Source organism: Mastigoproctus giganteus, chromosome 11 (genome assembly GCF_048544385.1).
Source record: "Mastigoproctus giganteus isolate SK-2022 chromosome 11, ASM4854438v1, whole genome shotgun sequence".
Taxonomy (NCBI): Eukaryota; Metazoa; Arthropoda; class Arachnida; order Uropygi; family Thelyphonidae; genus Mastigoproctus; species Mastigoproctus giganteus.
Genome location: NC_143585.1, coordinates 137,647,922 through 137,659,796, shown reverse-complemented (window position 1 = coordinate 137,659,796; position 11,875 = coordinate 137,647,922). Strand labels below are relative to the sequence as shown.

The 11,875-nt window shown below is 39.8% G+C and overlaps 1 protein-coding gene across 1 annotated transcript in view; it reads right to left on the bottom strand.

The window, feature by feature from the left end:
- Positions 1-875: 875 nt before the first annotated feature.
- The window catches only part of LOC150078461 (uncharacterized), a 285,117-nt gene continuing 274,117 nt past the window's right edge, over positions 876-11,875 (bottom strand). Inside the window, exons 11-12 of the mRNA XM_090384573.1 lie at positions 9,945-10,043; positions 876-1,030 (exon numbers count right to left, since the gene is read on the bottom strand). Of these exons, the coding sequence (XP_090240699.1) occupies positions 887-1,030; positions 9,945-10,043 (243 nt within the window). The 3' untranslated portion in view covers positions 876-886. The remainder of the gene's footprint in view (positions 1,031-9,944; positions 10,044-11,875) is intronic.

Below are 11,875 nucleotides of genomic sequence, written 5' to 3'. Positions count from 1 at the left end.
TTTTAACGATAATTACACATTTAAACGAGCAAAGTTTCACTTAAGCATTGCTGTTTCTTAATTATACTTAAAAGCCGAACTGTGAACTTTCATGGGACACTCTGATCATAAGGAATTGTATTAAATAATCTTTGCGAAATCTAAAAGTAGCTATGCTCGTATCCTTAGTTTTCGATATGAGAAGGATGTTAAATATCACTTATCATAAATGAGAGGATAGTTAAGCGACGGATTCGTTCAGAATATTTTTAATTGCCCAGATGACGTAAACATTTCACCTGGTTAATTAGAAAATAAAACTGAGGAGAGATGGACAAGGCTACTTAGTGTTTAGCATGTATTGCTAATGTGCTCAATAGGCGCATACAAATGACGGCCATGTAATAAATCGTATCCTAAACCTTTTCTTTCTTTCATCGCCTTTTTCATGAGATTTTAACTCACGTTAGTATAGCCATAAAAACAGTACGAGACATACAAATCTAATGCTATCACAGACATTAGCCACAAAAATGGCATTACCATTCTAAAATTCTACTTCAAAGACAATCACAGATCTTTTTTATGATTTATAAATGGCAGTTTTTTTGGTTTTTTTTTTTTTTTTTTTTTTGTGGAAGGCGAAATCATTTAAAGCGACGTAGACACAGATTCTACCTACTTATGGAGTTGAATACACATAAAGTCCGTATAGAGATATGTGGGACGGATTTGCTAGAAGAAATTGTTCTAAGGAGATTAATGCTCCTGCTGGGCGGATTCGGTGGATGATTTTTTCTCTCTTTCTTCACAATTCTTGACAACATATCATTCTCAGACTGGATTACTTCTGCCTTAGTCAACTCTTCTGACTTCAGAGTCGTCATTAGATGATCGAGCACGACATTCACACGACACTGATGAAGTACTGATCTCGTATTCCATTCCCTATTGTGGCTTGCTCCTGATTGCGAGTTAGAGTCACTTGGATTTTTTTCTTCAATAGTTCTTCTCGTAATGACTTCACATCCCTTTCAGCTTGATTTCGCAACTAGAAGGAAATAAAGACCATTAGAAGTGGCATTTCATAATTTATATTAAATAAATAAAAGGTATTTTATTTCTCTTGAACTTATGTGTAATTTATTTATTTATTTATTACAGAAATGGAGATTTATGTGCATTAAAGATTTATAGCAATATTACGTTAAGAAACGCCAAGTTTTATTTTAAACTAATGCAGTTGAAAATTAAAGTTAAGAAGTTACGAGATTGTTCATGTATTTTAGGAAAAAACTTGGTTGCGATCTGACAATTCGTTTTTTTTTTAATTTGCAGCACTGAATGAAGTAAAATGTCACAATGGATAAATTGGAATACAGATCAGTGATTCGGTTCTTCTTTCTGCAAGAGAAAACACCTGAAAAAATCCACGAAGAAATGGTCGCTGTTTATGGAGAAGACTTTTCAGGTTACAGTGTTGTTGCACATTGGTATAAACAATTCAAATGTAGAAGAACCTCATTGCATGATGAAGAAATCCCAGAACGCCCAGCAACTGTTGTAACAGAAGACAGTGTTGCAAAAATCGAGGCATTAATCCTGGAAGGTTGCCGTATTAGTGTCAAGAACTAGCCGCAGAGCTTCAAAACAGTGTAGGATCTGTGGAGAACATCATCCATAAACAGTTGCAAATGAGTAAAGTGTCTTCTAGAGGTATTCACAAATTTCTAAACCCTTTACCAGAAGAAATCAAGGGCACAATGTGCACATTAAATTTTGTCAATGTGCCAGGAAAAACTGAAATATTGCCGCATCCTGCTAATTCCCCCTGGCCTTGCCCCTTCAGATTTCTTCTTCTTTCCTGCCCTGAAGTTCTTTCTTCGTGGAATACACTTTACTGCTGCTGATGAGGCGATTTCTGCTGCCGAGTCATGGTTTGAAGAACAGTCAGACAATGTTTAAAAACTTGCTTGCAGACGTGTACTGAGAGGTGGCAAAAATGTGTCATTTTGTCTGGTGACTATGCTGAAAAAGAGTAATATATGGTGTTTGTTTCAACCTTCTATCACAGCTACTTCTGGGTGAATACAAATCTTTTTTTTTTAACCTCTCTCTCTCGTATATCTGTAAATTGCGTGTGTTTTGTGATCGACTTGCTGTTTGCTGGGCGAAAAACCCGAGTTTCTGGGAGAAAAAAACCATGCTACCTTTGCCTGAGATTAACTAACTCAGCCACATTGTGAAAAAGGCCCATAAAAATTCCTCGAGTCATTGACTCAGATCTCTTTAACCCAATAGTATAATGGCCTGAATAGACTATAAAATGTCATCGTCGATAAAGAAGAACTTCTACAAAAGATGGAGGGAAGAATATAGGGATGCAGACTGGTTGAATGCGCGTTTGACATCCACAGTTACTGAGAGCTCTGCTTTCTTTTCCAATGCTTTAAAAACAGGATAGTTTTTGTGACTGTCGTTATGCTGGCGACCGTAGATCATCAGGAATCAAGCACTGCAAGTATTTCACAAAGCTTGATGCGCGAGAGATTGGCCTGTTTGTTTACACTTGTAGCTTATCATTTTGGAAAGAGTTTGTATTCCACATTGGGAGTGATCGTGTTGTTTTAGCATCCTATTAAAGATAGAAAGTACTGGTTCGTTGAAACAGACACGAAGGCATAAACTGAGTGATCAATATAAAGATAAGGTCCACTTCATCTGTGGCTATGTGAAATAGCACCGATGGCTGTGATGAGCTCATATTTGGTAATACTAAGAGGAGCAATTCCACCATTAAACTGATTTTTAATTAATAGTTTGTTTCGGTAAGTCGGTTAGAGCCCTATGGCATATGTTCCATACAATACATCGTTTCAAGTGTAAAGAAGTCTGCTATTTTTCTTTGCATCCTTTGCCAAAGATTACTCGTAATCTGCCTTCACTTGCCTAACCTCCTTTGTGACTTGATTACAGATTAGCTTATATCTACCATAGGCTTCTGTGACGCCTGATTAGGTGGCCAGAAATATCATCTGATATTGAAGTCAGTGGCGTTCAGAGTTTTATTGCTAGAGATTTTTTTCAGATTGAATACTGTCCTCGCTGTGGAAAATGCAACAGATCTTGGGCATCTCTGGATAATTCCCATTTTTATGAAGCACCTATTTCAAAGGAATAGTTTAATACATCGCCTACCAGGCTTTGGATCGGGATATGATGCAGACAAGCTCTTATGCCAATCTTCTTGAGATGGTCATAATCAAACTAACGATGAGGTATGTTTCAATGTCGCAGTTTTTAGTACATTTAATGGAATGCTGCAGGCCCCTTCAAGACAACGCGTTGGACTGAGAAAATTGGAAGTTGTATTGGTTCTTTCTATGGCATTTATTTTCACATCGAAGTCAATGGTTTAAGTTAAATAAGAATGGTGATTGGGAAGTGAGTTTCAAAGCATCCTCTCTTCCTTGCTTGATGTTATGAGAGGAAGTTGATCGTTTCTGACAATCATGCCTGATTAGCCTCCTGTAGAGATCTATTTAGAGCTGGTGGCAGGTTGAAACTTTTTTTTTTTTTTTTGTTAGTTGTTGACGCATCAGCTTCTGTGGCCATAATGCACCTCCCAAAGTTTTTGCATTTCTACTCCGATCCAAGCTCGAGGCAGGCACTTTACCCACCCGGCTAGCCCGGTCGGCTCCAGGTTGAAACACCAACTACCTCATTACCTATTTGAATTACATACTTAGCTGATGTATGTAGAAAATTTACCAACCAGTGACATTCTTCTTCGGTTATTTCTATCTGTGGCGCTGGAGGTCAAGGATATCATCTACAATGGTTATACGGTCGATTAGGTCATAACTGAATTTAAGGGTGACGACAGGTGCTTCGAAATGTGTAGGTGGAAAAGGTGGACTTGAAGAAATTATTAATTATCTCAGTCCTTATTATTATTTTCATTCCGTTATTTCATTACACGAAGTGGAGGCAGGATGAACGGTATTCATCCATTAGGTCAGCAATTACACTGATTACATGATAAATTGTAATACACTGCTCGACAAAATTAACAGAACACGTAGAAAACGTGGTGTAACTCGTGCAGCTTGCGATGAAGCAAGACAAAATTTCGTATGGCGATGTACCATAAAATAGCGATGAAATGAGGAGAAAGTGAGAAACTTCGGACAGATATAAGGGACACCACAAGAGGCTTGCAATCGCTGAGAGGTTTCTCCCCAAGCAGATGCTCGCCTCCCTGAACTGTGTGGACGCCGACTTTGACAGGCTAATAAGTAACAAGAAGGATACAACTTTATCAAAGCCCTTGAATCCTGATCTACTGAAAGAGATAACGATGCTCCCATCCCCATGTTCAAATCTGTCATCACTGGAGCCCAGCTGAATCATTGCCAAGTTTTATTCTGTTTTTCTGTATTTGTATTCAGCTCTGTAATTTTTATGCTGCATTTGTATTTAATTTTGCATTTGTACGCTGTATTTTGTAACCTGCTTTGTATTTGTATGCTGCTACAGTCCAAACTGCTACATGTGAAACCCCTGGCGCTCGTCGCCGTGTAAGTGGAAGTGTCTTTAGGGTCAAGCGGCACCAGGGGTTTCCCCCATCTCCGCGTAGTTTACGTTGTGATGTGTTACAGTACGCTGTAAATGCCAAAGATTTAAAAGTGTGGGGTCTTGGATCGTTTAGTGTCGGGTACCGTTGTTCTTCTGGTCGTTTAGCCGCTGAACCTCAGTTGGGGCCCAACGTTGCCCCACTTACGCCCCGTGGAGGCAGACCAGGAACCCAGTAGCTTATACAGGGTGTTTCAGTTAAACGTTTCAGAACTTCTAAGAGGGGTAGGGTACATCCTGACAACTCGAAATCATATAGCAATGTGGGGTCGGAAATGCTTTCCTGAAGCGGTATTGTACACAGAAGTCGTCGTGCGATGTCGTGCAGCACAGATTCGATTTTCGGTCAATGAATGGGCCGGTATTATGGGAGATCACCTCATCGGACCTTACCTGTTACCGTGTCGTCTAACCGGACCTATCTACTTGATCTTTCTGCAGCAAGTATTGCCACAACTTTTGAGAGATGAACAGATTTCTGCATCGACGCAACAGACAATGTGGTTCCAACACGATGGAGCCCCTGCCCATTATAGCGGAGATGTTCGTAACTACATGGATGTCACATTTGGTCAACAGTGGATCGGACGTGGTGGTCCCGTGCGTTGGCCTGCTCGGTCACCCGACCTATCATGTCTTGATTTTTATTTCTGGGGTCATATGAAATCGCTAGTTTATGACACCCCTGTTGACAATGCTGAGGAGCTGGTTGCAAGAATCGCAGTAGCTGCCGAAGAAATTCGAAATTCGCCTGGAGTATTCCAGAATGTTCGGATGTCCATGCGTCGGAGATGTGAGGCGTGCATTGTAGCCCGTGGAAGAAACTTCGAACACTTACTTTAATCCTGTACCTTTTGCTTCTTTTCATGTATTATTAAAACGATTTCTCACTTACGGTCTCTTTTCTTTATGGTGCTTCTGTGTACAACACCACTTCAGGAAAGCATTTCCGACCCCACATTGCTATATGATTTCGAGTTGTCAGGATGTACCCTACCCCTCTTAGAAGTTCTGAAACGTTTAACTGAAACACCCTGTATATACTCCGGTAGGTCCTGCCACCTAATTTCCTGAGTTTCGGTGGCTAGGACCTAAAAAAAAAAAAAAAAAAACGGGACACTTAAGTTTAGAAAAAACCAGAAGAGGTTAATGTGGTTCAGTTTCAATTTAGAAATCGTTAATTTTGATTAGTTGTGTGGGGTTTACGCTGGCGTACTAGTCAGAGTAGGGGGAAGAGAATGAAGACTGGGGGAGAAAGACAGAAGTATCGAGTCGATAGGGAAGGCAACTCCAGATGGTCAGTAAGGCATGCCCATGCCTCACCAGGTGAAGTATATGGGGGCGGCAGGGGCGGGAGGAGACAGGAAGACTATCTTCTCCTCCCCCCTGCCGGGGAGAGGAAAAAAGGTACCAGGCAAGGGAGCTGGTACAGATCGCTATTTGGCAACATGGCAGTGAGGATGCAGCAGTCGTAGTGTAGTCATAAGATCATGTCCGGTAGTAGAGTCACTCGTGGGACAGTGTCCCGTCCAAGTTGAATGTCTTTGTTTTTGGTTCTCTATCTTCAGTTAGTACATTTGTCAGTTTCACTTAGGTCTTATATTTGTTGGTACATAGGCAGGGTTTCTTGGTTTCAGTGTTCGTTCGTATCATTGTAGGAAGTGCACTGTCACTATTCCTAGGCAAGACAGCTAGTATCTTACACATATTTATCATTCCGGGGTGTGTCTGAAAGGATGTTTTGATTTGTTATCTGGCTGGTCGTCTTTCACTCCTGGTGTATTGCATTTAGCGTTCTCCTTCTTGAGAAGAGTTCTTGAGCGAAGTTGGTCAGGGCTCTGTATTCCTCCTCTGAATCCAGTAGGTGAAATTCTTGCCCTCTGGGAGGTATCTTATACTCGTGATTAGAATGCACCTGAGATCCTCGTATTGCGGACAGTCGTACATGAAGTGTTCCCAGGTTTCGATCTCTCCACATGTACAACATGGGTCCTCTACAAGAGCGAAATCCATTAACTTTGCGTTAAAGTGGCCGTGTCCAGTTAGCCAGTATGTTGTTTGCAACAACGGAAAGAACCACGTAGACGATTTTGGATAGATTTTTTCAAGTTGCGGCAAGAACTTGTGGGTGATTGCTCCTTTGGTTGTTTCTGCCCACCTGTCCTGCCACACCTGCAGCAGGTGAGACTAAAGCCGGATCTTTTCTGCCTTATGGTTGTCTGTTGGGTCTATTGTAAATTCCAGGAAAGTGGTGGTTATTCCCTTAGATAAGTAGTAGAGGAGTTCTGTTTTTGCGATTTCAAATATTAAATGGAAGTACTGCTGCTATCACCTGCAGCGTTGGGTTCCTCGCCGTTCTGCAGGCGCGGGTGGTAGTGAGCAGGATGGTGCGCTGAACTGCATCCAGGGTTCTCTTATTTATGACAAGGCAGTTTTGTCGTACCAGATTGCTGAATCGTATGTAATTATTGGAAGGAAGGTTGTATTGTAGTATAAGGCTAGGGTACCTTTTTTGAGACCCCAGTCTCGCCTTGTGACCCTAGCTACCATGGCAAAGTAGTTTCTGATCTTTTGTCTTAGGAATTTGAGATGTGGTTGGAAGGATAAGTTATTGTCTAGTATGACACCCAGGTATTTTTGTTGACTGGAGAACTTGATAGTTGTCCCATCAATCTTAATCTGGGGTGATCGTCTCAGTTGCAGGGTTCCTTTAAGCAGCGCCGACGATGTCTTTGTCGGTGACATTGTTAAGAAATTCTTCTTGGCCCACTGTTGGAGTATCTGCAGGACCTGATTAGCTAGGATTTCTAATTGGGCTCTGGAATTTGCTTGCACTGTCAAAATCAGATCATCTGCGAAGGTCTGCACCCCCCATCGCTCCTAAGTCCATTCTCAAGAACTCATCAAATACCAAGTTCCAGAGGAGTGGACCCAGTACAGACCCCTGTGGATATCCTCTGTGTACTGTTCTTGCGATCTTTTTGTATGGAGTGTTTATCTCAATTTTTATTTGTGAGAGATAGGTTTCTATGACTTTATATAGGTTGATGGGTACTTTAGCTTCCCTGAGTCTGCCCATGATGCTCGGCCACCAGAGTGAGTCGATATTATGCTGTAACTCTGTACTTCACAATGAAGATTTATTTACTTAATTTATAAGGGTTGTGTAAGAATTACCCTGAGAGGGTTGCACAGTGGTATCGTCACCGTCCTTCCCACACCAGGTAGAAAAGGCCTGGATTCGAATCCCGTCAATGACGCGAGGAACTTTAGTGGGCTTTTTCCACTCCTTGGCTGGTTAGCAAGGTTTTTCCCCCCAGAAACTGGGGTTTTTTTCGTCCAGAAAACAGGCAAATCGACCAGAGAACACACGCAATTTACAGACAAAATAAATATATCGGTAGAAGTAATCATTTACGGGGGACCCTAATATCATAATTTTTAAATAATTTGTGTAAGAATTACCAAAAAGGTCACATTACAGAAGTCGATATAAGATACTTGAAAATACGGTCGCATGACATCAGTATGGCGTATGGTCCCCTCCAACGGTTAAACAGGTCTGACAGCGGTAAACCATGCATGCTATAAGATTCTCTGGAAACAAATACCATTCTTCCATTAGCGTACGTCTTTGCTCCCCAACTGATCGAAGAGTTGGCTGTTAGCGTGCAATAGGGCGTTCCACGCATGTTAGATCGGATTTAAGTCTGATGATCGTACTGGCCACGGCAGTCGTTGAATATCTCCACTTTCAAGATGTTACTCCACCACTTGAGTTCTATGTGCAGTGGCGTTGTTGTGCATGAAAAGAAAATCTGGGCCAACGGCAACCCAAAAAATTCGCACATAGGGTTCAAAGATCTGTTCTCGATACTTCTGCGCAATTACGATACCCCCATCAAAAACATGAAGAGGGGTGCGGCTGTCGATCCTTATTTCGATCCACACGAGAACACCGCCTCCACCACGTGTCCCTTTCTCTGATGTTGGAGGGGATGGTACGACATTCCTCGTTGTCTCCAGTTGAAATAACGGCTAGAATCCGTTTGTAAGCTAAAACAGGACTCATCAGAGAAGAGAACTGTACCCCATTTGTCAGGGCAACAAGTCACATGTTCTTAGAACCGTTTCGACGAGTTCTGTGGTAGTTTGGCGGTAATGGACTGCAAATAACTGTCTTCCTTGCTTAGAGTCTACTTGAACTGATCCTTCTTAACACAGTCCGGTTAGATACGTTTTCATCTGTGGCCGCAGCAACCTCAAAAGACACTTGATAAATGGACATCATAGAGTTCTGTCTTGCTGTTAGAACCAAAGAGTGGTCTGTTCTGTTTGATGTAGCTTTCGGGTGACCTTGGCTAGCTCCTCTTGTAATGATTCCCGTCTCCTGAAACTGCTTCGATACTATTAACTATTATATAATGGTCACCTAGAAGTCACTTCGACTACCCACTGTATTGTGGCTGTAAATGTAAATTGCATGTGTTCTCTAGTCGATTTGCCTGCTTTTCTAGACATAAACCCCCAGTTTTTCCGGGGAACACCTTGCTATCTACGCCTGAAACTAAATCAGCCACGGAGTGAAAAAAAGCCCATAAAAGTTCCTCGCGTCCCGAACCTTTTCCACCCGCTGTGAGAAGGACGGTGAAGAAAATGCTTCGATAGTGCCGAGACAACACTGCGCGACATATTAAGCCAATGTGCCGCCTTCCCCTGAGATTACCCGCCTCCTACGCCGTGCTACCTCCACCTACAACTGCCCGGCTTCAAATCATCCAACGGTCTGATATCTCAAAGAATCATCTAAGCGAACATGACTTGCTATGCTGCGTACTGGAGATGTGGCTGTCCTACTGAGCAAGCCAAAAAAACTGGGAGTGAAGTAATGTGGTCGCAACCCGTGTTTTTATAGGCATGAATAATTTGCATAATGTGCGGCTCTGTAAGGTGGTGGATCGCTTTCTATTTGATACTCGGAATTTGCATTCCAGGATGTCTATTATATAAAATATTCTCTTTCGGCGACACTGTTCACAATAAAATAATCATGAAAAACTTTTTATTCTGTTAATTTTATCCAGTAGTTTATAAAAAAATATTCATACGACAAAATGCAACATGCGTTCAGTGAAGATTCTTGACTCTTAAAGTGTTTCATACAGCTTGAAAGTTCTAAAAAATTCTAAAAATATATTGATCGGAATAGATAATACTAAAAACTGCCCTCCTTGATATTTACACATTTTATGGCATGGCATCAATAAAAATTACTCTGGAGGTTTTAAGCACACGGTGAGGCGGGGGATATGCACTGTGTGTTTACTTACTTTTAATTCTGTTGAGAACTTTAGTTTTGTGGCCTCTACTCTGCGGGTGAGATCTTCAATTTCTTGCAACAGTCGTGCTATCATGATCTTGTAACTCAACTGTTAAAAAAAAAAAAAATAAAATAAATAATAAATAAATCAGAATGATGACACTAACATCATAAATGAAATATAACTTTGTATATCAGAAACAAAATTTATACACATTTCTATAGTCCATTTAGGGTCTAAGGAGAGGTAAATCTTAATATTAGGGTAACTAAAAGTCCATGGAAATTATTTGTCCTGGTTTTCTTTCCAGTCAATATTCTGCACATTACGTAGGGAACTCCCTCAAATGGCCAGCGATGTTGTATCCCCATATTACTACTATGGCTACATTAATGTGGAAATGGGTGACGTATGAAAATCTGGCCTCAAGCTAGCCTTCTTTTTTTGACAAACTGTGCATTCCCAGCGAGTAACCCTGATATTGCACCGATTTCAAACACATTTATTTCGAAACTAGTGGGTATTAAAAATTAGCAGATTAATCCTTTCGAGAAAATGGCATCTCCAAAAGGTTAATCTGCTTTTTAGCCATTGTCTCACCTTTTAAATAAATAAATGGAAAGATAATAATCGCAGATTCAGCTTACAAAACGAATGTCATTTGAAAGTAGTGCAATACCAGTGCAACTCATTGTAAAATCAGTTTGTTCTGCTGTCAACATTAATTCGTTTAAATTTTTATAATCTTTATTTTATTTTACAATTTAATTATTAACTAATATTATAATATAATATAATTAGAATTTCGTTTATTTAAATATTAATTAAATAAATTCATGATTTAATTTATTTAATAATAATTATTATTTAATTCTGTTTCCCATAAATATAGAATTGTAGATTTTTTTTTCAGTCCATATTGTCTATGTTTGAAACCATTTTATCTCCGGAGTTGAAAAGGAAAGTATTTTTACCTTTATTAATTCAGATTAAGTTTTATAGCAGAAACACCCCAGATAAAATTCGTTTCCCGCGAAACATTCGAGAGGGCAGTAGTGTCAGTTGGTATTCGTCTGTTGGTTTTGTTTAGTTCTCATTTGCAGTTAAGTTTTTTGTTGCGTGTTTGAATTGTGTATGGGTTTAATTTGGGTAAGTTAGTACTCGCTGCAGTATAAGTTTGTTAATGTCCAGTCATTAATTATGAACGTTTTTGCTTTTTACGTTTTAATTCTGTGCCCATTTGGATTTTGGTTAACACTAGTCGACAGTAGTTTTGCTTGTTAAATTTGCTCAGTTATTAATTAAAAGAACGGAAATCTATTATCGGAACTTGCTGATAATACTGATCATCATTAATTATGAACGTCTTTGCATTTTAAGAATGGTAAGTTTACAATTCTATATTACTTCATTGTCATGTATCTACAATATGTTCTACTTGTCAGATAAGATTTTGCAATTTTTATTAGCAAACTTGAGAGTATCGCCAATTTTTAATGTTTTAACAGGTTTTTGTATGGCATCTCCCGTATATTCTGAATTAGGAGTTTATTATTATTTTTCGCTCCACAGGTATACACAATGCTGCTCCTTCCCCCCACATTGTAGAGTAGTATTTACTACTACCTAACTTAAACAGTTGGTATGGTGTATATCTGTTACGTCTTTCTACAAAGCCGCATTTGTGTAATAATATTTTACTTTGTTACTTCAGTTTCATGCATAGCATCAGTTGGACTGAAATAATATATTCTCACCTGATTTAAAGGGCACGTTAGGATACATTAGGTTTAGTATATGAAATATTAGTTGGCTAATTGCAATGTTATTTAAATTTTTGCAACAAAAATAATCTAACCTTATCTGATTGAAAGGTAGATTATTTTTTGGCGTAGGGGACATCGCAGCTGCTCATTTCACGATAATACAGACTCCTCTTG